The sequence below is a fragment of the Uranotaenia lowii genome, chromosome 3 (assembly GCF_029784155.1).
Source record: "Uranotaenia lowii strain MFRU-FL chromosome 3, ASM2978415v1, whole genome shotgun sequence".
Lineage (NCBI taxonomy): Eukaryota > Metazoa > Arthropoda > Insecta > Diptera > Culicidae > Uranotaenia > Uranotaenia lowii.
The window spans coordinates 22,621,046-22,647,882 of NC_073693.1; the positions used below are offsets into that span (position 1 = coordinate 22,621,046).

At 31.8% G+C, this 26,837-nt stretch overlaps 2 protein-coding genes across 2 annotated transcripts in view; one reads left to right on the top strand and one right to left on the bottom strand.

Moving 5' to 3' along the window:
* LOC129757944 (probable nucleoporin Nup54) overlaps positions 1-26,837 on the bottom strand; it is a 38,349-nt gene that overhangs the window by 11,215 nt on the left and 297 nt on the right. The gene's annotated exons all lie outside the window — the stretch shown is intronic.
* LOC129757947 (uncharacterized) lies at positions 140-26,748 on the top strand. The gene is made up of 4 exons (XM_055755362.1): positions 140-588; positions 25,969-26,184; positions 26,241-26,382; positions 26,459-26,748. Exons 2-4 carry the CDS (start codon positions 25,971-25,973, stop codon positions 26,601-26,603), a joined length of 501 nt encoding a protein of 166 aa, XP_055611337.1. The 5' UTR covers positions 140-588; positions 25,969-25,970; the 3' UTR covers positions 26,604-26,748.

A 26,837-nucleotide genomic window follows, 5' to 3' on the forward strand; every position in this document is an offset into this window, starting at 1 on the left:
GACCACGCCAGAAAGCTGTGGCACCATATCGATTCCTGGTGCTAATTGGATTGAAACTAGTGTATCACAACAAATAGTTAGCAAAACAATCTCTTCCCTATATTCGCTAAGCTCATGGCGCTCTGATTGGTGGTCCACCTTTCTTTGTCCGCATCAGCTAAATCCCAGGGCATGGTCGTCGGCAAATCAGGCGTTTCACGCTTTCCGAAGTCAAGACGGGCCTGCCAGTCGGTGACAGTGTTGGCAAGTGAACGGATCGTTCGTATTCCGGTGGCCGGGTTTTCCGCGTTCGGGACTTGTTCTGATAAGTGTCACCGGATTCCGCGTTGCTGTCTGCGCGCGTGCCAAACTTTGATTTGAACACACTCTACGGATGTCGTCGCTTGAAGCTAGTGTAACGTGTTACGGAATAAGCGATTAGCAGAAGGCGATCCGATTAACGAACATACATCCTGTGGATGATTGTTCTACATGGATAGTTCCAGGAAAGCTATTTACAACTGAAACAAACAACATACAATACCTACATTGGACCGAACTGTGATGGTTGAGGAAAATATTTGCTTACGACTGGATCGAGCGTAATTGGTAACATTCAAATTGCGGAATAATATACATAACTTCAACAAGGAATTCAGATCAGCCATATTCAAATGCACTTGCAGGCTTCTACTGCAGTACTATCTTTTGGGAATGGGAAATGCCTTCAAAACTATGCTGTCCATAGCAGTCATTATTTACAACAGTTTTTGGATGAAATATTTGGCATATTTTTTGACATGTGACATCCATAGTCACTGGCACGATGCATTCAGGGAATCTCGAGCAACCTATTTTTGACATGAACCTTTAACCGATCCTTTGCGCTAAAATATTAGCCTGAGTTTAAATAACCGAGATTGTCTACAAGGATCTTTTCCGATGGCAGAAAACAAAATACAGCTTGTAGTTCAAGCCTTGAACATTAAACGGTGCTGATTTTTTTTAAACAAAGCCCATTTAAACCGTAGTTGGGTGACAAAAAGGCTTGTGTGATACCACACTTGAACATAATGGTGGCTCCAGAGAGTGTGACAATATGCTAGAATAAGCGATCGGTTGCCCGGATTTTGTTGTTGCCCATTTTAAATCACTTTAATTGTTAAAATATAACAAAAAACTTAAAATTAATTCTCTTATTTTTTAATTTTGTGTAAATTTTAAGAGCAAGTTTTATCAAAATAACAAGGCCGGATTAAGGGGGGGGCAAAAGGGGCAATTGCCCCGGGCCCCCCGGCTCAGGGGGGCCCCCCGAGGAAAAAAAATAGATTTAATATTGTTTTAACCATACTACTTTAATTTTTACAAATCTATGAAAAGAAATCAAAACTAGAAAATCGGAATGAAAACTTGAAATATAACAACTAAAGGGGCCCCCGTGAAATAATATCTAGAATAGTCTTTCTCTTGCATAAGTTAGGGAGAGTTAGCAGTGAAGAAGTTCTCCTGCATTTTTCGAGTTAAGAATATCAAAATCTTGGTGTTGAATTTCAAAAATTTCAACCCAAAATCTGGACAAAAATTATGTGAAGCGAATTCGAAACAAAAATTATGAAGAATATTAGGCAAAACACCTTAAATTTTAATTTTTTTTAATCGAAACAAGTCAGTATACTGTACCTAACAGAGACAATTAAGAAAAACATCTCCTCATTTTCGTTGCATACAAACGTCTTGCACAATAATAATGTTTATTATTATGTTAACTTTCCAAGTAATGCTTACTGCACTAAAATAGCATCTAATTTCGCCAAAACTGGCTCACATTGCTTAGAGAGAACAGAGAAACGTTATGATCAGCATTTCAGAATCTTACCCGGGCAGTATCCGGGTTATACTGGGTAATGTTATTACTTTTCACTTTCCGATCATCATTATTAAAAATTTCCGTTTTTTTATAATTTCTCAACCCTTTTGCCTCCAAATTCCGAAAATAAAATCTTTAAAAAAATCTGTAGTTCCCTAAATTGGACCAATCAACAGTACAGAGTTTCTTTATTGAATTTCCATCCTTATTTCTGTCTTAGACTTGAAATTCGAATTGAAATATTTTCAACTGATTTAACCAAAATTTTATCATCTACTGAAGTTAATATCCTGAAATCAGTATATCAATTTCCATATGATCATTCTCAAATTATTTTAAAAATGATCTCATAGTCAAGTTGCAAATATCATTGAGTGATTCTCTTAACATGAATTTTTCAATGTTTTTAATCTTTTTTTTCAGATTCAATTCATTGACATTTGCAAGTCTTGTGTTGTTTTTTCAGTTACTGAAGTTCAGTCTAATGGTTTTTATGAATTTTGAGAACTCAATGGTTTTAAACTCATTTGGTTTCCTTATCTGGCTTTTTCCATGATAACTGATTGGGTGTTAAACATGTAAGTCTGATTATTTTTTCAATTGCTTTTTTTTGCACTTTTATCACCGTTGTCACTTTTAGAATAACAATTTGATAATAATTTTTTTTTTTATCTGATGAGAATCATATTCATAAACATTTCATGAAAACGTTTCTTTTGTGTTTCAAAGATATAAAATTGAAATTCACATTTGGTGCAATTCCTGCTTTGGCTCCGATTGTAACTTTGAATCTGTTTTTTTATTTAATTCATAAGGCTATGATCAATTAGTATCCGGACACTTTATTTCGGTGATGGCTACATTATTAGAGCTCGGATATGCAGCGTTGTGTTGGTTATGAAAAGGACTATCTTGCCTATTTTTGCCAGATTTTTAAGTTCATGTGTGTTTGAGATATTTACGATGCAAAGAGACATGGTCAAAATAACTTTGCACAAATTTGCGCCTTTTGCGTCTATGGTTATTGGGGATAACTGAACGCAGACCCCTTAAATAATGCAATTAATCCATTTCCGTCAGTCAAAAAGTGTTTCCCACTAAAAGACACCTAGTCAATAACTAATAGTGAACAGTTCCTTAGATTGCAATGTGTGCAACGGTTTTTACGCAATGTGACAGATGTGTCCTGATGGAAGAAGAAATTTATGTTAAAACCGGATTTAAGAGATCAAATTTTTCGAGATGCCTACTGATGAAAAGTTTCCAACAAGATTCCAATTGCTTTTTCCAGGTGAGTTTGTGTAAAATATCATGATTTAGCAAAGGTTTTACTTCTGTGGTAAAAATAAAAGATCAATACATGACTGACACAAGTGTGCAAAGATAACAAAGAGATTTTATGAAAAAGTAAGATTATTTTTTGAAATCGTTGATAAATATATTTGTTTTATATTTTTATATTAAATGTCATATTAACACCTCCATTTCCTACATAGATAAATTTTCGATCAAATGAATAGTTTTTAAATACAATCGTTTGTTACTGTCCGGATACTAAATGATCATAGCCTTATTTTGTTTCTCAAAACTATATTTGAAATTATGATTAAAGGTTTGAGAGACTGAATTGTGGTTCTGAATCCAACCTGATTTTTAGTCTTGAGTTCTTACACTCCTATATCTGTATCGCTATGGAATTTTTTTTATTCACTGTTTCAAATCTTCATGATACTTCCCAATTGTCATGAGGTAAATATCTTTCGACGAATTACAAACCAGACTATCAATGATAAATGAAAATCATTTAAAATATCTATCCGGTCATTTTTTTAAATCAGAGAATTTTAGATGGTGATAAGGGTATTAAAAAAATTGAGAATTGAATTTAGCATTTTGCAGCTCAAATCAGAGCTTTCATTGTTTAAAAATGTCTAAACTCTTCCGCAATGTTTGCACCTGATTAATTAATAATTTTTATTTGAAGGTAACAGAAACTATCTTCTACGTAGGACGCAGACAACATGGCTATTTGAAAGCAGTAAACTGAGTTCATATCCAGTACTTTTACACGTTTAAAATGTTTTGTATTCTCTGGGATAGCATTTGAAAAAAAAATCGAATCATAGGGGCCCCCCGAGAAAAATTGCCCCGGGCCCCCCGATGGCTTAATCCGGCCCTGCAAAATAATCAAAAACGGTTTTCTGGTCTAAAAAACATTATTTAAAATCTACAAATGATTAAAAAAAAGTTTTAAATGTTTTCTTTTTGTTGATTTTGACCAAAATTTTGCCGGATTTGGAGTTTAAAGTTTTAAAAGCAAATGGCCGGATATTGCCAGGTTTTTAGTTAAATTAACTCGGATAAGCCAGTCCCGGAGAAGTGCGGAAAAAATATTGAAAGTTTCGTATTATCTGTACTATTCTCATGGCCGTAGGAACGGGGAGGGTTTTGGGGGTTAAACCCCCCCCATGAAGGTCCAAAAAAGCAAGCAAGCTATTATACTCTACACTTTAAATTTTAATTTCATAATAAAATTATAATAATAGCGCTAAGTTATTCAAGAGTAACAATCTAGACTAAAAAACCTAATGCCAAAACCCCAAAAACCCATCTCAAGTTCACAATTTAGCTACAGTTTCTCAGACAAATTTCACTTGTTCATAGGATAAGATTGACAGAATTTTTTCAACACGTATCCGGACCAGACAAATCCGGGCTGTTTTATATAAAAATCTTGAAAAACCCGAGTATTGGAATTCAAAATTGTCGACCAAAATCCGAGCAATATCCGAGAAATTTTGGTAAAAATCTAGAAATTACTCATCCAAAATCATGGAACAAAACTCGAAAAAACCTTTCATGATTCTATTTTAAAACTTGCTTTAAAAATTTTGGACGCATAAAAAAAATTGAAACACAATTTGGTTTTTATTTGATTTAAGAATGAGAATGAGAATAAATCCAGGCAAAATCCGGAATTTTACAATGAAATCCAGGCAACCAAGTCGAACCGGACTTTTCCCAAATTTAATATTAATTATCTAGGCCAACCCGGTTAAAATCGGGCAACTTTATCATAGAAATTCAGCTCTGCGTGTTAAATTTTAAATTAAACCCATTTTGGAGGTTCTGGTACCATTCTTGCATAAGAAAAATTGTATTTCTACATATTTTCGTATTTCGGATTCTGTATCAAGTTTAGGATTCTTGATTTGCAGTTCGAATAATCATAAGAAATTAGAAATGAAAAGCTGTTTTGAAATTCTGGTTCAAATTTGGTTTGGCATGGTATCAAAATTGAATCATGTTTTTCGAAAATCGTATGCATTTACAATATTTAGATAATAGTTTTCAGAATATGAAAAAAATAAGAATTATATTTTATATTCATATTCGAAATTTTAAAACTTTATTCCAACACTAATTTTAAAGCTCTTAAGTAGCGATTAAAAATTGAAAACTTAGATTCAGATTCATCATTTGAAATTCACACTCTAATTCAGATTCCCAAAACAGATTAAAAATAAATAATTGAAATAATGAATTAAGATTAAACCAGCACTACAGAATCTAAATAAAAGATCCATGAATGAGGGCTCTAAATCTTGGCTCATAAAATTCTGGAATTAAGATTCGGAAAACGTGTTTTTTACATTTCAGAAATGGTATAGAAATTCGGAAACAGATTCAAAGTTCAATTATCGAAATCAGGTTCAGAATCTAGGAATGATTAAGCTTGGGAATGAGTTTTTCAATCATCATAAAATCACAAATATAATTTTTGAAGTATGGTGTACGTTAATAAGTTTCCTCGCAAAAATGCTCTTTCGCTCTTTTCAACATCTGTAAATTTTCTTCTCACTTATCTATCCATCTTTATCAATTTCATAACTACTTTTCACCGATATGCCAAAAAATAAATTTTTACAAAATTAATTAACGGTGGTTAACTTATCTTAAAAATTATTAACATTGCACGGTTTTTAAAGCAAATTTCAAAATAAAATTATAATTTTAGTTTAAGTTTACATCAAGCAAATGTGATCCGATTTTTTTATCTCTTACTGTCTCTTGAAAAATCTTATTTACTCTAATCTACCAAACTCTTAAACAAATTTAAAAATTCTATCCATCGTTGGAAGCAAATTCCATATTTTGTTTCTAAGGGTTTCATTATATAAATATTGCTCGCCTTTTAGGCTAAGGACCACTTTGCTAAAGTAACGATTTAATACGAAAACTTTTAATGAGTACTTGAAAATTAATAATCATATGTGTGGATACAAACATAATTTCTTTCAATTTTGTTTTGTATTTATGAATTGTTGGGAAAAAAATCATAGGTAAAAATCAGTCACCAAAACCCCCCCCATAAGTCGGTTCTTCCTACGGCCCTGACTATTCTTATAATAGTGGCTGAATTCACATAAAACGATCTCTTGATACTCCTAAATAGGTGAAAATTGTCATTTTTGTCAATTTTGTCACTTTTTCATTTTTGTCATTTCTTGTCGATTCAAAAAATTTTGTCATTAAACATTTTTGTATTTTATGTCATTTTTGTCATTTTTGTCATTTTTGTCATTTTTGTCATTTTTGTCATTTTTATCATTTTTGTCATTTTTGTATTTTTTGTCATTTTTGTATTTTTTGTCATTTTTGTCATTTTTGTCATTTTTGTAATTTTTGTCATTTTTGTAATTTTTGTAATTTTTGTAATTTTTGTAATTTTTGTAATTTTTGTAATTTTTGTAATTTTTGTAATTTTTGTAATTTTTGTAATTTTTGTAATTTTGGTCATTTTTGTAATTTTTGTAATTTTTGTAATTTTTGTAATTTTTGTAATTTTTGTAATTTTTGTAATTTTTGTAATTTTTGTAATTTTTGTAATTTTTGTAATTTTTGTAATTTTTGTAATTTTTGTAATTTTTGTGATTTTTGTAATTTTTGTAATTTTTGTAATTTTTGTAATTTTTGTAATTTTTGTAATTTTTGTAATTTTTATAATTTTTGTAATTTTTGTAATTTTTGTATTTTTTGTAATTTTTGTAATTTTTGTAATTTTTGTAATTTTTGTAATTTTTGTAATTTTTGTAATTTTTGTAATTTTTGTAATTTTTGTAATTTTTGTAATTTTTGTAATTTTTGTATTTTTTTGTAATTTTTGTAATTTTTGTAATTTTTGTAATTTTTGTAATTTTTGTAATTTTTGTAATTTTTGTAATTTTTGTAATTTTTGTAATTTTTGTAATTTTTGTAATTTTTTGTCATTTTTGTCATTTTTGTCATTTTTGTCATTTTTGTCATTTTTGTCATTTTTGTCATTTTTGTCATTTTTGTCATTTTTGTCATTTTTGTCATTTTTGTCATTTTTGTCATTTTTGTCATTTTTGTCATTTTTGTCATTTTTGTCATTTTTGTCATTTTTGTCATTTTTGTCATTTTTGTCATTTTTGTCATTTTTGTCATTTTTGTCATTTTTGTCATTTTTGTCATTTTTGTCATTTTTGTCATTTTTGTCATTTTTGTCATTTTTGTCATTTTTGTCATTTTTGTCATTTTTGTCATTTTTGTCATTTTTGTCATTTTTGTCATTTTTGTCATTTTTGTCATTTTTGTCATTTTTGTCATTTTTGTCATTTTTGTCATTTTTGTCATTTTTGTCATTTTTGTCATTTTTGTCATTTTTGTCATTTTTGTCATTTTTGTCATTTTTGTCATTTTTGTCATTTTTGTCATTTTTGTCATTTTTGTCATTTTTGTCATTTTTGTCATTTTTGTCATTTTTGTCATTTTTGTCATTTTTGTCATTTTTGTCATTTTTGTCATTTTTGTCATTTTAGTTATTTTTGTCATTTCTGTCATTTCTGTCATTTTTGTAATTTTTGTAATTTTTGTCATTTTTGTCATTATTCTCAATTTTGTCATTTTTTGTCATTTTTTGTCATTTTTGTCATTTTTGTCATTTTTGTCATTTTTGTCATTTTTGTCATTTTTGTCATTTTTGTCATTTTAGTCATTTTTGTCATTTCTGTCATTTCTGTCATTTTTGTAATTTTTGTCATTTTTGTCATTATTCTCAATTTTGTCATTTTTGTCATTTTTTGTCATTTTTTGTCATTTTTGTCATTTTTGTCATTTTTGTCATTTTTGTCATTTTTGTCATTTTTGTCATTTTTGTCATTTTTGTCATTTTTGTCATTTTTTTCTCTTTTCATGTCATTTTTTGTCATTTTTGTCGTTTTTGTCATTTTGCCCAATTTTGTCATTTTTTGTCATTTTTGTATTTTTTGTAATTGTTGTCATTTTTGTCATTTTGTCATTTTTTGTCATTTTTGTATTTTTTTTCTTTTTTTTCATATTTGTCATTTTTGTCATTTTTGTCATTTTGTGTCATTTTGTGTCATTTTTGTCATTTTTGTCATTTTTGTCATTTTTGTCATTTTTGTCATTTTTGTCATTTTTGTCATTTTTGTCATTTTTGTCATTTTTGTCATTTTGTGTCATTTTTGTCATTTTTGTCATTTTTGTAATTTTTGTCATTTTTGTCACTTTGTGTCATTTTTGGTAATTTTTGTAATTTTTGTCATTTTATCATTTTTGTCATTTTTGTCATTTTTGTCATTTTTGTCATTTTTGTCATTTTTGTCATTTTTGTCATTTTTGTCATTTTTGTCATTTTTGTCATTTTTGTCATTTTGTGTCATTTTTGTCATTTTTGTCATTTTTGTCATTTTTGTCGTTTTTGTCATTTTTGTCATTTTTTTCTCTTTTTAGGTCATTTTTTGTCATTTTTGTCGTTTTTGTCATTTTTTGTCATTTTTGTCATTTTTGTCATTTTTGTCATTTTTGTCATTTTTGTCATTTTTGTCATTTTTGTCATTTTTGTCATTTTTGTCATTTTTGTCATTTTTGTCATTTTTGTCATTTTTGTCATTTTTGTCATTTTTGTCATTTTTGTCATTTTTGTCATGTTTGTCATTTTTGTAATTTTTGTCATTTTTATCATTTTTGTCATTTTTGTCATTTTTGTCGTTTTTGTATTTTTTGTCATTTTTGTATTTTTTGTATTTTTTGTCATTTTTGTCATTTTTGTCATTTTTTGTCATTTTTGTCATTTTTGTCATTTTTGTCATTTTTGTCATTTTTGTCATTTTTGTCATTTTTGTCATTTTCGTCATTTTTGTCTTTTTTGTCATTTTTGTCATTTTTTTCATTTTTGTCATTTTTGGCATTTTTGTCATTTTTGTCATTTTTGTCATTTTTGTCATTTTTGTCATTTTTGTCATTTTTGTCATTTTTGTCATTTTTGTCATTTTTGTCATTTTTGTCATTTTTGTCATTTTTGTCATTTTTGTCATTTTTGTCATTTTTGTCATTTTTGTCATTTTTGTCATTTTTGTCATTTTTGTCATTTTTGTCATTTTTGTCATTTTTGTCATTTTTGTCATTTTTGTCATTTTTGTCATTTTTGTCATTTTTGTCATTTTTGTCATTTTTGTCATTTTTGTTATTTTTGTCGTTTTTGTCATTTTTGTCATTTTTGTCATTTTTGTCATTTTTGTCATTTTTGTCATTTTTGTCATTTTTGTCATTTTTGTCATTTTTGTCATTTTTGTCATTTTTGTCATTTTTGTCATTTTTGTCAATTTTGTCATTTTTGGCATTTTTGTCATTTTTGTCATTTTTGGCATTTTTGTCATTTTTGTCATTTTTGTCATTTTTGTCAATTTTGTCATTTTTGTCATTTTCGTCTTTTTTGTTTTTTTTGTCATTTTCGTCATTTTTGTCATTTTTGTCATTTTTGTCATTTTTGTCATTTTTGCCATTTTTGTCATTTTCCTTTTTTTTTTGTAATTTTTTTGATTTTTGTCATTTTTGTCATTTTTATCACTTTTTTTTTGTCATTTTTGTCATTTTCGTCAATTTTGTCATTTTCGTCATTTTTGTCAATTTTGTCATTTTTGTCGTTTTGGTCGATTTTGTCGTTTTTGTCATTTTTGTCATTTTTGTCATTTGTGTCATTTTTGTCATTTTTGTCATTTTTGTCGTTTTGGTCGATTTTGTCGTTTTTGTCATTTTTGTCATTTTTGTCATTTTTGTCATTTTTGTCATTTTTGTCATTTGTGTCATTTTTGTCATTTTTGTCATTTTTGTCGTTTGTGTCATTTTTGTCATTTTTGTCATTTTTGTCATTTTTGTCATTTTTGTCATTTTTGTCATTTTTGTCATTTTTGTCATTTTTGTCATTTTTGTCATTTTTGTCATTTTTGTCATTTTTGTCATTTTTGTCATTTTTGTCATTTTTGTCATTTTTGTCATTTTTGTCATTTTTGTCATTTTTGTCATTTTTGTCATTTTTTTCATTTTTGTCATTTTTGTCATTTTTGTCATTTTTGTCATTTTTGTCATTTTTATTATTTTTGTCATTTTTGTCATTTTGGTCGATTTTGTCGTTTTTGTCATTTTTGTCATTTTTTTTCATTTTTGTCATTTTTGTCATTTTTGTCATTTTTGTCATTTTTGTCATTTTTGTCATTTTTGTCATTTTTGTCATTTTTGTCATTTTTGTCATTTTTGTCATTTTTGTCATTTTTATCATTTTTGTCATTTTTGTCATTTTGGTCGATTTTGTCGTTTTTGTCATTTTTGTCATTTTTGTCATTTTTGTCATTTTTGTCATTTTTGTCATTTTTGTCATTTTTGTCATTTTTGTCAATTTTGTCAATTTTGTCATTTTCGTCATTTTTGTCATTTTTGTCTTTTTTGTCTTTTTTGTCTTTTTTGTCATTTTTGTCATTTTTGTCATTTTTGTCATTTTTGTCATTTTTGTCATTTTTGTCATTTTTGTCATTTTTGTCATTTTTGTCATTTTTGTCATTTTTGTCATTTTTTTTCATTTTTGTCATTTTTGTCATTTTTATCATTTTTGTCATTTTTGTCATTTTGGTCGATTTTGTCGTTTTTGTCATTTTTGTCATTTTTGTCATTTTTGTCATTTTTGTCATTTTTGTCATTTTTGCCATTTTTGTCATTTTTGTTTTTTTTTGTAATTTTTTTGATTTTTTGTCATTTTTGTCATTTTTATCACTTTTTTTTGTCATTTTTGTCATTTTTGTCATTTTTGTCATTTTTGTCATTTTTGTCATTTTTGTCATTTTTGTCATTTTTGTCATTTTTGTCATTTTTGTCATTTTTGTCATTTTTGTCATTTTTGTAATTTTTGTCATTTTTGTCATTTTTGTCATTTTTGTCATTTTTGTCATTTTTGTCATTTTTGTCATTTTTGTCATTTTTGTCATTTTTGTCATTTTTGTCATTTTTGTCATTTTTGTCATTTTTGTCATTTTTGTCATTTTTGTCATTTTTGTCATTTTTGTCATTTTTGTCATTTTTGTCATTTTTGTCATTTTTGTCATTTTTGTCATTTTTGTCATTTTTGTCATTTTTGTCATTTTTGTCATTTTTGTCATTTTTGTCATTTTTGTCATTTTTGTCATTTTTGTCTTTTTTGTCATTTTTGTCATTTTTGTCATTTTTGTCATTTTTGTCATTTTTGTCATTTTTGTCATTTTTGTCATTTTTGTCATTTTTGTCATTTTTGTCATTTTTGTCATTTTTGTCATTTTTGTCATTTTTGTCATTTTTGTCATTTTTGTCATTTTTGTCATTTTTGTCATTTTTGTCATTTTTGTCATTTTTGTCATTTTTGTCATTTTTGTCATTTTTGTCATTTTTGTCGTTTTTGTCATTTTTGTCATTTTTGTCATTTTTGTCATTTTTGTCATTTTTTGTCATTTTTGTCATTTTTGTCATTTTTGTCTTTTTGATCATTTTTGTCATTTTTGTCATTTTTGTCTTTTTGATCATTTTTGTAATTTTTGTCATTTTTGTGTCATTTTTGTGTCATTGTTGTGTCATTTTTTTGTCATTTTTGTGTCATTGTTGTGTCATTTTTGTCATTTTTGTCTTTTTTGTCATTTTTTTTTTTTTTTTTTGTTTTTTTTTTTTTTTTTTTTTAATTTTTTTATTGGCTTTACCTCTATAACATAACCGGCCAAGTGTTAATTACTCTTCTACTTACATGTCTATTTTACATTCAATTACAAAATTAGCTATCGTTTTATATAATTCAATGTCTTTCTTTTTTAGTATCAAATGAATATCGGGTGGAATTCCTTTTTTCATTAAAATTCGCCAAATAGGTCTACGAAGATTTTCAAATCTGCTGCATGCGAAGATAATGTGATCAGGATCTGCGATGGATTCGCCACAACTGCACGTCGCGTCCAATAGGATACCATTTCTAGTCAGATGAGCAGGGAGCCGTGAATGATTTGATATTAATTTGGAAAGGATTACAATTTGTCTGCGGTTGAGATCCAAGCTACTAAACCATGGTTGGAGCGAAACGTTAGAGATGATGCTGTGACAGAAACGTCCTTTAGTTCCTGCATTCCACTTTGCTTGCCATTTGTGCACTGTTGTACGCCGAATCGGAAACTGGATGTCGAATGATGTTAAAATATAATCTGCTGTACCACCATTGATGCACGCACTTTTCGCCTCTTGATCTGCCAACTCGTTCATTGGAATACCTCTGTGAGACGGAACCCATATCAGATGGATCTCGTGCCCCATTCTTTGTCCTTCAAGAATGGAAGCTTTTATATCGTACCAAGCAACGGGATATTTTTGATTGATGTTGATTTTTTGAAGGCTCGTGAGACAACTCAAACTATCGGTTAGAATAATATACTGAGCAACAGGAAGGCTTACGATCATTTTCGCAGCATGCCTGATTGCTAGAAGCTCTGCCATATAAACTGATGCTTTACTGTCGAGTTTGATCCCTTCTGCAGGCGCTCTAAAACTATTTACCACAGCATAACCTGTGCCGTGTATATCTTTCGACCCGTCAGTTGCCAAGATTTTCGCGTTGGCATACACTTCCAAGAGATAGTTTGAAACCAAATCAGCTGCCGATGAGTTCTGGTGTTCTGAACATAACCGTTTAACAGTGAGATCAATGGATATTATTGTTCTTACAACTTCACGGTTGACCATGTAGCATGGGAGATTATTTAGAGGCTGTTCAAGTGGAATAAATTCGTTAAGCATTCTTATGGCGCGGTGTATTCCCGTAGCCACTAAGCCACCTTCCAAGATCGGTCTGGAGTATTGACCATGCCAAGAAGAAAGTGACGCTCTTTTATTTACAAAACGCATGACAGCAAGTTCTCTTCTTTGTTGCAGCGGAATAATACCAGCCATCACTTCGAGTGAACCTGTGTGCAGAGGTGCAAAGCATCGCATCATTTTGCATGCAGCGTTCGACTTTTTCCCGACCAGATCAAACTAACTTTATCTTCGGAAGCGTCGGCTTGCGAACATAGCACGCCGACTTTTGATTGCAAATGAACGCATCGCAACGACGCTGTGGCACGATTGGTTCAAATGACTGCATCTCTTAAGTTCATTCCGATGCTTTGCGAACAGTTCGCCTACTGATTTTAAGGCGACGTCAACCGAAGGATCCGTTCGTTTGAATTCATCGGGGATAAGTTCAAACAACCTTATCGAGATAGGGTCGTTTGAACGTTCAATTGAATGTTCACTTTTGAACGTTCAATTGAATGTTCGTCTGATGCGTTCGGCAGCCTAAGGCAAGACGCCGAGCCGTGTTTGGATGGGATGGATTATTGATATGGTGCATTGCTTGCGTGTGATGTTCGGTCGTCGCTCGACGATAGAGGGTGTCGGGTGTCTTGTAGCGCGCGGACGACTTGGTAAAGAGAATGAGGCGCAGCTACAGTTTCATTTAACGGTGCAATTTTACTGAATAAAATGCCCGAATAGCAAAGACCATGGTAATAATATATCGTAACAATGATTTTGAATTTAACAGTAAACTTCATAGTGATTTCAAAATATTTATCAACCGGTTTAAATTTTGAAAATACCATGAGTTTTAAAGTTACCGTGAAGTATATCATTAATTCAAAATATTTCAAAGTTGCAAATATTTCAAAAACACGAACATCGTACGGTATCACATTGAAATTCTTGTGATTTTTATTGTACCAGTGTTCTTCATGGTTGAATGATAATCCGAACCACGCGAAAATTGGTAATTTTTTGCTTTTTTACACATTTACATTTTTTCGTGTAATGAAAATTTTGGCGCTCTAAAAACGTCATTTTCTCTCGGAGGAAGTTAACTTAAATTTAAATTTTCGCGGTCGGAATCAGTGAATCCGGACCAAGTCGAAATCAAGCTGATCGGAATCTGAACAGAAAATGATGGCTTTAAATTCGGTGATCTTGGTAAATAATTTTATTATTTATTCATTTATATGTAGGCTAACTAAACCGAAATTTTTTTTTATTCTAGAAGCTGACGGAAATTCAAAGTTCCCCATGGCCAACTTTAGATGTGGGCCGTATACAATGGCTGCGACGTGGACAAGATAGACGTCCGAGGCAAACCGATATCAAACGGATTTGTGGTCTGGTACTTCATGATGTGCAGGAATCCAGCCTTGTCCCAGGATCGGGCAGAAGATGCGGTACAAGAGCCGCCAATGTTACAGTTTAGAAGCTCCGTAGTGCAGATGGTTTTTTATAGCTTCTGGAAAGTGATGATTTTTTTTTAAACAAGACGAAAAATTTGAATAAAAATTGAAGCAAACAAATGAAACCTGTTTATTTCATTCAATAGTAAATATGAATTTAGAAGAAAAAATAACTGAAAACAATAATTTTTACCATGGAATTTCACGGTCCTGGAATTATGATAAATTGTGAATTAAAATTGATGTTCAAGATTATTGAACGATTGAAATTCAAGGGAAAACAATGAACTCCACAGTTTCTTTGAAAAAAGTGGAAGCTGTAATAACCGTTAACTTTATCGTTTTGAGTTTCCAAATGTATGGGAAAAAGTCGATTTTTTCATTGTTAAGTTGCTTAACAACCCCCTTTTTTCATGGTAAATTTTGCTAAAACCATAAATTTCACTGTCCAAAACTATGAATTTGACAGTTTATTCAAGGTTTTATGTACCATGATTCGCATAGTTTCAACTATAAAATTCATGGTTGCGTGAAAATGAAATTCATGGTCTTTTCACAATGTTTTTCTATTCGGGTGCAAACCGCCCAACTACGGTTGGGCTTGTAAGGCTTGTAAGAGATTGTTTATTCTTTTTCATTCCATGTTAGGTTCAGAACTGAAGCAAACCGTCAAGACCCGCGAAATTTAATTCAAATTTTCAGATATCAGATTCAGATTTCAGATTTTAGATTTAGATTCCAGATTCAGATTTCAGATTCAGATTTCAGATTCAGATTTCAGATTCAGATTTCAGATTCAGATTTCAGATTCAGATTTCAGATTCAGATTTCAGATTCAGATTTCAGATTCAGATTTCAGATTCAGATTTCAGATTCAGATTTCAGATTCAGATTTCAGATTCAGATTTCAGATTCAGATTTCAGATTCAGATTTCAGATTCAGATTTCAGATTCAGATTTCAGATTCAGATTTCAGATTCAGATTTCAGATTCAGATTTCAGATTCAGATTTCAGATTCAGATTTCAGATTCAGATTTCAGATTCAGATTTCAGATTCAGATTTCAGATTCAGATTTCAGATTCAGATTTCAGATTCAGATTTCAGATTCAGATTTCAGATTCAGATTTCAGATTCAGATTTCAGATTCAGATTTCAGATTCAGATTTCAGATTCAGATTTCAGATTCAGATTTCAGATTCAGATTTCAGATTCAGATTTCAGATTCAGATTTCAGATTCAGATTTCAGATTCAGATTTCAGATTCAGATTTCAGATTCAGATTTCAGATTCAGATTTCAGATTCAGATTCAGATTTCAGATTCAGATTTCAGATTCAGATTTTAGATTCAGATTTCAGATTCAGATTTCAGATTCAGATTTCAGATTCAGATTTCAGATTCAGATTTCAGATTCAGATTTCAGATTCAGATTTCAGATTCAGACCACCAGTTTATTCAAGGTTTTATGTACCATGATTCGCATAGTTTCAACTATAAAATTCATGGTTGCGTGAAAATGAAATTCATGGTCTTTTCACAATGTTTTTCTATTCGGGTGCAAACCGCCCAACTACGGTTGGGCTTGTAAGGCTTGTAAGAGATTGTTTATTCTTTTTCATTCCATGTTAGGTTCAGAACTGAAGCAAACCGTCAAGACCCGCGAAATTTAATTCAAATTTTCAGATATCAGATTCAGATTTCAGATTTTAGATTTAGATTCCAGATTCAGATTTCAGATTCAGATTTCAGATTCAGATTTCAGATTCAGATTTCAGATTCAGATTTCAGATTCAGATTTCAGATTCAGATTTCAGATTCAGATTTCAGATTCAGATTTCAGATTCAGATTTCAGATTCAGATTTCAGATTCAGATTTCAGATTCAGATTTCAGATTCAGATTTCAGATTCAGATTTCAGATTCAGATTTCAGATTCAGATTTCAGATTCAGATTTCAGATTCAGATTTCAGATTCAGATTTCAGATTCAGATTTCAGATTCAGATTTCAGATTCAGATTTCAGATTCAGATTTCAGATTCAGATTTCAGATTCAGATTTCAGATTCAGATTTCAGATTCAGATTTCAGATTCAGATTTCAGATTCAGATTTCAGATTCAGATTTCAGATTCAGATTTCAGATTCAGATTTCAGATTCAGATTTCAGATTCAGATTTCAGATTCAGATTTCAGATTCAGATTTCAGATTCAGATTTCAGATTCAGATTTCAGATTCAGATTTCAGATTCAGATTTCAGATTCAGATTTCAGATTCAGATTTCAGATTCAGATTTCAGATTCAGATTCAGATTTCAGATTCAGATTTCAGATTCAGATTTTAGATTCAGATTTCAGATTCAGATTTCAGATTCAGATTTCAGATTCAGATTTCAGATTCAGATTTCAGATTCAGATTTCAGATTCAGATTTCAGATTCAGATTTCAGATTCAGATTTCAGATTCAGATTTCAGATTCAGATTTCAGATTCAGATTTCAGATTCAGATTTCAGATTCAGATTTCAGATTCAGATTTCAGATTCAGATTTCAGATTCAGATTTCAGATTCAGATTTCAGATTCATATTTTGATTCAGATTTCAGATTTCAGATCCTGATTCAGATATCAGATTCAGGTTTCATATTAAGCATTCAGTTTTAGGATTAAGGTTAAGATTTTGGGTTAAGATTTTAGATTCATATTTGAGGCCCTTGGAGCCAAAAGGGGTATAAGTGCAAAATGGAAAAAATTGAGTTAACCATCTAGAACAAATCTTCGACTGTCAAACATCATATGCTGTTTTAATCACAATTTTATTTCGCTATTTTCTCATGTTTTGATATTGTTGAAAAAATCCTGCTTACTGAAAATTACTTTTTGTTTGGAGCCAAAGGGGTATAAGTGCAGACCCATTTGCTACCAAGTAATTTACTTATACGGTATAAGTTATACCCCTTTGCCACCAACCCTAACGTCATTTCCATTTAAAGTGTTCATTCCATCGGGATGAAAAAAATATGGAAATTAATGGGCATTTGAAAAGTAAATCATGTTAGAAAATCTACCACCAACAGTTAATCATTTCATTACATTTAGTGATAGTTCTGGTGAACAAAATATTACCAAATTTTTCATTTTTTCTATTCTAACCCCAATAAATGAATTCCAAATTTCTGATTTCGGGTCTTAATCAAATGGTGTACGCCATGAATTTGGGACTCAATATATTTAATCATCAACTCATTAACTCATATATGTTAAACATAAACTCATATATGTAAAACATCAACTCATAATGAGCGGAAGTCCATTTCCAATCTGAAATCTGAATCTGAAATCTGAATCTGAAATCTGAATCTGAAATCTGAATCTGAAATCTGAATCTGAAATCTGAATCTGAAATCTGAATCTGAAATCTGAATCTGAAATCTGAATCTGAAATCTGAATCTGAAATCTGAATCTGAAATCTGAATCTGAAATCTGAATCTGAAATCTGAATCTGAAATCTGAATCTGAAATTTGAATCTGAAATCTGAATCTGAAATCTGAATCTGAAATCTGAATCTGAAATCTGAATCTGAAATCTGAATCTGAAATCTGAATCTGAAATCTGAATCTGAAATCTGAATCTGAAATCTGAATCTGAAATCTGAATCTGAAATCTGAATCTGAAATCTGAATCTGAAATCTGAATCTGAAATCTGAATCTGAAATCTGAATCTGAAATCTGAATCTGAAATCTGAATCTGAAATCTGAATCTGAAATCTGAATCTGAAATCTGAATCTGAAATCTGAATCTGAAATCTGAATCTGAAATCTGAATCTGAAATCTGAATCTGAAATCTGAATCTGAAATCTGAATCTGAAATCTGAATCTGAAATCTGAATCTGAAATCTGAATCTGAAATCTGAATCTGAAATCTGAATCTGAAATCTGAATCTGGAATCTAAATCTAAAATCTGAAATCTGAATCTGAAATCTGAATCTAAAATCTGAATCTGAAATCTGAATCTGAAATCTGAATCTGAAATCTGAATCTGAAATCTGAAATCTGAATCTGAAATCTGAATCTGAAATCTGAATCTGAAATCTGAATCTGGAATCTAAATCTAAAATCTGAAATCTGAATCTGAAATCTGAATCTTAAATCTGAATCTGAAATCTGAATCTGAAATCTGAATCTGAAATCTGAATCTGAAATCTGAATCTGAAATCTGAATCTGAAATCTGAATCTGAAATCTGAATCTGAAATCTGAATCTGAAATCTGAATCTGAAATCTGAATCTGGAATCTAAATCTAAAATCTGAAATCTGAATCTGATATCTGAAAATTTGAATTAAATTTCGCGGGTCTTGACGGTTTGCTTCAGTTCTGAACCTAACATGGAATGAAAAAGAATAAAAAATCTCTTACAAGCCTTACAAGCCCAACCGTAGTTGGGCGGTTTGCATTTTATTCAGTAAAATTGCACCGTTAAATGAAACTGTAGCTGCGCCTCATTCTCTTTACCAAGTCGTCCGCGCGCTACAAGACACCCGACACCCTCTATCGTCGAGCGACGACCGAACATCACACGCAAGCAATGCACCATATCAATAATCCATCCCATCCAAACACGGCTCGGCGTCTTGCCTTAGGCTGCCGAACGCATCAGACGAACATTCAATTGAACGTTCAAAAGTGAACATTCAATTGAACGTTCAAACGACCCTATCTCGATAAGGTTGTTTGAACTTATCCCCGATGAATTCAAACGAACGGATCCTTCGGTTGACGTCGCCTTAAAATCAGTAGGCGAACTGTTCGCAAAGCATCGGAATGAACTTAAGAGATGCAGTCATTTGAACCAATCGTGCCACAGCGTCGTTGCGATGCGTTCATTTTTTCCAACCACAAGTTAGGCGTCGTAGCTGATCTTAACCTTTTCAAGAAATAATCAGCTTGCGACTTTTTCTCGACGACGTTTGCGCTGAACGTTCATTTGCACCTCTGCCTGTGTGGGTGGTTTTTGTGGAGCCCAAACAGATTCGAATTCCTGCCCATTGTAGTCTATCCAAAACGATGGCTTCTTTTTGTGTTAACTCCGTCATAAATATGGAACCGTATTCCAATATTGATCTCACACATGACTTGAAAATAGCTAACATTGCTGCTGGATGTGCTCCCCATGACTGGCCCGATATGCTTCGTAGAAAGTTAAGATACGGAGCCGTACGTTTTTGTACCTCTCTAATATGACACGACCACGACAGATTTCGTGTGAGGTACATGCCGAGTAACCTCAGGGATCTGACGTATTCCAAAGTGCAACCGCCGATATTTATTTCTGGGGGATTATCGCATTGTTGTGTCGAGATCAGAAGGCACTTACATTTCGTGGGCGAAAGTTCTAACCCAAGGTCGAAAATATTTTCCACAACTATATCCACTGCCCTTTGGAGAGATTCGCAACTATGCTCCAGTGAGGTTCCTCTTACAGCAATTGTTGTGTCATCGGCGTAATTTACGGTTATCACATCAGGAGGGACACTGTTGATCAATCCACTGATCACAACATTAAAGCATAACGGACTTAGTGGAGATCCCTGAGGAAGGCCTTTCCACGTTGTCCTAGATATTGAATCTAATCCATTTGAAATGCACAAATTCCTTACTTCAAAAAGATGGAAGATACTTCTTACTAGGCATTCAGGGACTGTTAATGAGCGTAATTCGCGGACCAGAACATTAATTTCCACGTTGTCGTAGGCGGCTTTGATATCGAGGCTACATATCACCACATGCTCTCTTCTTTTCAAAGCTAAAGAAGCTTCATTAATCAGGGGAAACAACGCATCCATTGTTCCTCGTCCTTTCCTAAAACCGTTGATAGCTGAAGGGAATAAGTTGTTGTTTTCGATGAAATGTTCTAGTCGATCTTTGATTATGAGTTCATACACTTTGCGAAAACATGAAGCTAACGCGATTGGGCGAACAGCAGAAGGAGAAATCGGATCATGACCACTTTTAGGAATCGGTACAATTTTAAAGGTTTTCCAGCTTTCCGGAATTCTTCCTGAAGCAAAAATTTGGCAATAGATTTTTCGCAACTGACTAAGCGCCGCCCATGGGAGATGATTTATGACGGAATATGGAACACCATCCAAACCAGGAGCCGAATCTTTACCGATTTTTAAAACTGCTTGAATATCCGATACTGAGAATGGTAAACCAGTTTGAGGGCAACACGAACATTGTAGAAAAGCCGGGGGTGGATTTTTGGCAGATGAGGGAGCCAACTTGTCCAAAACATCGTTGGCCAAATTGTCCGAAATTCTAAGGTTTTTTGATGGCTCTCCGCGCCCTTTGAATCTTCTAGCCATCCTCCATAAGGTTGTGAGGGACGTAGAACTATCACAACTATCACAAAAATGTTGCCAACTTTTCCTCTTCTTCTCGCGTACCAAATTTCTGAACCTTCGTTCTGTATTAGCGTACCCTTCGTAAGCTTCGGTTGACAGCTCTCGTTTCCAAGCGCGGAAAGCAACTCTGGTGGCTTTCTTCGCTTCTGTTAGCTCTTCGTCCCAATAGGGTTGCGGTATTCGGCGAGTGTGGTTCGAGTTTACTGATGGACAGGATCTGCGCAGTGCTTGCCAAATCAGCTCAAAGAAGACATCAAAGCTATCCGGTTCTCCATTTTCGACGAATGATTCCTCGAGGCTTCCGGTAAAACGTTCCCAGTCGATTTTCCGAACATTGATTCCAGAGTAGAATTTCATCGCGCATGTAGTACTCGAATGAAAAACTATCGGAAAATGATCGCTTCCATTTGGTGAATCCAAAACCTCCCAGTCGAAGCACAAACTAAGGCTCGAAGAAACCAGCGTGATATCAATTGCGCCCCACGACCGGTTTACATCAAACCTAGTTGGCTGACCATTGTTGAGAATGACGAGATGAGATGTTTCGATGGCTTGATGAAGACGGTCTCCACGTGTGTTTCCATGATCGCTTCCCCATAGGTGATGTTTTGCGTTAAAGTCTCCTCCAATGATGCACGGTTTCGGAACGGTTGATAAAAAATTATCAAACTGAGTCTGCGATATGTTGGCTTGCGGGTGTATGTACACAGATACAATAGTGATCAACCCGGAGATGTATTTGATCTGGCAGGCAACGGCTTGAATATCCGCTGACAGTGCAATAGGAAATGCTACGGGATTCAGTTCTGAACGAATCGCGATGGCTACGCCCATCGAGTTTCGTCTGTGATCTTTACGAAAAATGGTGTGCTGCGGTAGACTAAAGTTTGTGTGATTGTCGAGATGTGTTTCACTCAAAAGCGAAATATTGATATTGTGTGTATTTATGAGCTGGATTAAAGATGAGCGTTTACTATTTATCCCTCTACAATTCCATTGTAGACATTGCAGAGGAACGGTGGCTGTTAAAGTGCTCGGTGTGGTGTTTTTCATAATCTGAGATTAGCAAAATATCCTTTCATTTTATCACTTACAACATCCGAAATTCTCTCCAAAACCATTTGTTGAATTTTTTGTCGAGTTTCAACATCTTCCTCAGGAACTTCCAGAGCCTCTGCAACGATATCGATGACCTCAGTAGATTCAATCGTCGATCGGATCGAATCGCAAACCCCGTCAGAAATGTTAACTTCAAGTTGGGGAAGCTCATCGTCCGAATCGACATTATGACGACGTTTGCTGGAAGGATTAGACCCATTCTTGTCAACATTACTTGTTTGGCAAGCAACTGCCACGGTGGATTTTGTTGTTGGTTGGGAGATGATAGTTAGTGAGTTTGATGATTCATTTGAAGTTGTTCCACAAAACCAATCGACACGTCCTTGTGAAAAAGTGTCGCGCCGCTCTTTATCGGTTTTCTTTTTTTGAATTATTTTCGGACAAAGCTTGTGATCATTGGCCCGATGGGAGCCCAAACAGTTAACGCACTGGGGCTCACTATTTTCACATGCATGATCTTCGCCGCCCACTTGCTCCAAGCATTGGTTACAGCGTTTAGCACTCTTGCATCCTTTTTTATCATGTCCCAAGCGCCAGCAGTTACCACACTGGCGGACAGGATAAATGTACTGCTTAACAGAATAAAGCACTCTATTCAACTCGATGTGAGTAGGTAAACTCTGCCCAGCGAAAGTAAAAATCACCGTAAACAGGGCTTCCTCTTTATCATCAGCTAATTTTCTAAGCACACGACGAGCATGAACTATCTCCGGGTTATCAACTTGATTCGACTTGCGTTTATCGTACGCATTAGCAAACTTCAATTCTTCATCACAAATATCCGGCTCAATATAGGCTACCCCAAGGCACTCCACCAGCCGTTGGGGGATAAAAAAACGCACTTCATTTGAGGTACCGATGCCTGCTATTTCATTAGCAGCATCCCTCGATCGCATCAAAATTTTCATTTTGGTTTTAGAAACCGGCATAGCACGTATAAAATCGTCACCAAATTTCTTCACCAGACTTTTAGCAATCTTCGCAGCAGATATATTTCCGACATTTGTTTCAGCCATAACGAGATATGGCCCAGCATAATTTTCGTGATATTTCCGCACTCGAACTTCATTTTTCGATGACCTTGGTGTATCGTTGTGGGTCACTGCACCGCTCGACAATAGCGTGTGGAAGGAGAGAAGAAAATTCATTTTGGTCGATTTTGTCGTTTTTGTCATTTTTGTCATTTTTGTCATTTTTGTCATTTTTGTCATTTTTGTCATTTTTGCCATTTTTGTCATTTTTGTTTTTTTTTGTAATTTTTTTGATTTTTTGTCATTTTTGTCATTTTTATCACTTTTTTTTTGTCATTTTTGTCATTTTTGTCATTTTTGTCATTTTTGTCATTTTTGTCATTTTTGTCATTTTTGTCATTTTTGTCATTTTTGTCATTTTTGTCATTTTTGTCATTTTTGTCATTTTTGTCATTTTTGTCATTTTTGTCATTTTTGTCATTTTTGTCATTTTTGTCATTTTTGTCATTTTTGTCAATTTTGTCAATTTTGTCATTTTCGTCATTTTCGTCATTTTTGTCATTTTTGTCTTTTTTGTCTTTTTTGTCATTTTTGTCATTTTTGTCATTTTTGTCATTTTTGTCATTTTTGTCATTTTTGTCATTTTTGTCATTTTTGTCATTTTTGTCATTTTTGTCATTTTTGTCATTTTTGTCATTTTTGTCATTTTTGTCATTTGTGTCATTTTTGTCATTTTTTTTCATTTTTGTCATTTTTGTCATTTTTGTCATTTTTGTCATTTTTATCATTTTTGTCATTTTTGTCATTTTGGTCGATTTTGGTCGATTTTGTCGTTTTTGTCATTTTTGTCATTTTTGTCATTTTTGTCATTTTTGTCATTTTTGTCATTTTTGTCATTTTTGTCATTTTTGTCATTTTTGTCATTTTTGTCATTTTTGTCATTTTTGTCATTTTTGTCATTTTTGTCATTTTTGTCATTTTTGTCATTTTTGTCATTTTTGTCATTTTTGTCATTTTTGTCATTTTTGTCATTTTTGTCATTTTTGTCATTTTTGTCATTTTTGTCATTTTTGTCATTTTTGTCATTTTTGTCATTTTTGTCATTTTTGTCATTTTTGTCATTTTTGTCATTTTTGTCATTTTTGTCATTTTTGTCATTTTTGTCATTTTTGTCATTTTTGTCATTTTTGTCATTTTTGTCATTTTTGTCATTTTTGTCATTTTTGTCATTTTTGTCATTTTTGTCATTTTTGTCATTTTTGTCATTTTTGTCATTTTTGTCATTTTTGTCATTTTTGTCATTTTTGTCATTTTTGTCATTTTTGTCATTTTTGTCATTTTTGTCATTTTTGTCATTTTTGTCATTTTTGTCATTTTTGTCATTTTTGTCATTTTTGTCATTTTTGTCATTTTTGTCAATTTTGTCAATTTTGTCATTTTCGTCATTTTCGTCATTTTTGTCATTTTTGTTTTTTTTGTCATTTTTGTCTTTTTTGTCATTTTTGTCATTTTTGTCATTTTTGTCATTTTTGTCATTTTTGTCATTTTTGTCATTTTTGTCATTTTTGTCATTTTTGTCATTTTTGTCATTTTTGTCATTTTTGTCATTTTTGTCATTTTTGTCATTTTTGTCATTTTTGTCATTTTTGTCATTTTTGTCATTTTTGTCATTTTTGTCGTTTTTGTCATTTTTGTCATTTTTGTCATTTTTGTCATTTTTGTCATTTTTGTCATTTTTGTCATTTTTGTCATTTTTGTCATTTTTGTCATTTTTGTCATTTTTGTCATTTTTGTCATTTTTTGTCATTTTTGTCATTTTTGTCATTTTTGTCTTTTTGATCATTTTTGTAATTTTTGTCATTTTTGTGTCATTTTTGTGTCATTGTTGTGTCATTTTTTTGTCATTTTTGTGTCATTGTTGTGTCATTTTTGTCATTTTTGTCTTTTTTGTCATTTTTGTGTCATTTTTGTGTCATATTTGTCATTTTTGTCATTTTTGTCATTTTTGCCTTTTTGTCATTTTTGTCATTTTTGTCATTTTTGTCATTTTTGTGATTTTTGTCATTTTTGTAGTTTTTGTCATTTCTGCCCTGTTTTATTTTTGTCATTTTTGGCATATTTGTCATATTTGTCATTTTGGTGTTTTTGTCATTTTGGTCGATTTTGTCTATTTTTGTCATTTTTGTCATTTGTGTGTCATTTGTGTCATTTTTGTCATTTTTGTCATTTTTTGTTATTTTAGTCATTTTTGTAGTTTTTGTCATTTTTGCCCTTTTTTATTTTTGTCATTTTTTGCATATTTGTCATATTTGTCATTTTGGTGTTTTTGTCATTTTTGTCTATTTTGTCTTTTTTTGTCATTTTTGTCATTTTCGTAATTTTTTTAATTTTTTTCATTTTTGTTTTTTGTCATATGACAATAGTCAATTTTGAATTTTTTTTCAATGTTGTCAATTTATCATTTTTGTAATTTTCGTAATTTTTGCCATTTTTGTCATTTTTGTCAATTTTATCATTTTTGTTATTTTGGTCATTTTTGTAATTTTTGTTATTTTTGTCATTTTTGTCAATTTTTATAATTTTCGTCATTTTTGTAATTTTTGTCATTTTCGTAATTTTTGCCATTTTTATCATTTTTGTCATTTTTGTCAATATTTTAATTTTTTCAATATTGTGTATTCAATTTTGTCGATATGTTTCATCAATTTAGTCAATAAGTAATGTTAATTTTGTCAATTTTGTCGTGTGTGTAAATTTGTCAATGCTGCAAATTTGACAGTTTGGTTTTTTTTTAATTTTGTCAATTTAGTTAATTTAGTCGAGTTTGTCACGTTTTTTCAATTTTGTAAATTGTGTCAGTTTGGCCAAAATGGTCGATTTGGAACATTTTGTCAGTTTCATCAACTTTGTCAAAATGTTTGTCATTTGTGTAATTTTTGTTATTTTTATAAATTTTTAATTTTGTCAATTTTCCAATTCTGTCAACTATTCCAATTAATTTAGATCCTTGCTTGTAAGAATTTTTCTAACTCTCTTTTATTCATTCTTTCACAGCCATGTATATCAAATCCGGCCACCGCTTTCTCGGTGACAAAGGCCAGATTGTGTTCCCGGGACCGCCCACTCGTTCATCTTATTCGTTCTCCTACACGAACCCACCAACTACCATCGGAAGCAGTAGCAGCACGACAACAGCTGAGCCCATCTCGATCCTCCCGGATTTTGCTGCTGTAGGTATGCCGGACGCAGACGATGACAGCAACTACATTGGTAAGTTTATAGCTTTGGTGAGAGTAATTTAAAACTTTCATAGCGTTTCGTTCCAGACATGTGGCGTAGTAAGTCAGCCCAGAGCTCAGACATGCTGTCGGACAAGATTCAAATGTTCTACATCTACATCACCGTTACTATTACTTCCGTTTTCGTGCTGATTCTTCTGGGTATTCTTGGCTACATGTGTTACAAACGGTAAGTTCCAACAATACCTCTCAAAACAAAACATTCAAACAGAAGTTGGTTAATCAGCCGATTTTGTTCATTGCAGGAAAGGATTTCAAAACATCGAAAACCAAAGCGACATCGAAATAACGCGGCGCCAAAGTAGCCGGAGAAGATCTCGGAGCTACTCCCGTAACTATTCCAAAGAAAGAGAAGCCGAGAATAATCCTGAACGGACCTTGCTTCATTAGAGTATTGTTGATGTTTTGATGGTATTTTTCTAGTTTGTATCTTAAGCTGATTTTTTTTCGATTAAAAATATTCTTCCAAGATTGAACCTTTTATAACAGGTGTTTTTTATATTACTATGAATATATGGAAACAGTAATTGGAAAACGATGTTTTACCTTGATTTGAAGATTGACCCAATTTGGTCCTTTTTAATAGTAAAACTTTCCTTATCTTCAAAATTTATGAAATTTGAA

Bases quoted from the DNA above. Each gene is read 5' to 3' on its own strand.
- LOC129757947 (XM_055755362.1), top strand. From the start codon at position 25,971: ATGTATATCAAATCCGGCCACCGCTTTCTCGGTGACAAAGGCCAGATT. The intron at 26,185-26,240 runs GTAAGTTTATAG...GTTTCGTTCCAG, and splicing joins CGATGACAGCAACTACATTG to ACATGTGGCGTAGTAAGTCA. The intron at 26,383-26,458 runs GTAAGTTCCAAC...TGTTCATTGCAG, and splicing joins GGCTACATGTGTTACAAACG to GAAAGGATTTCAAAACATCG.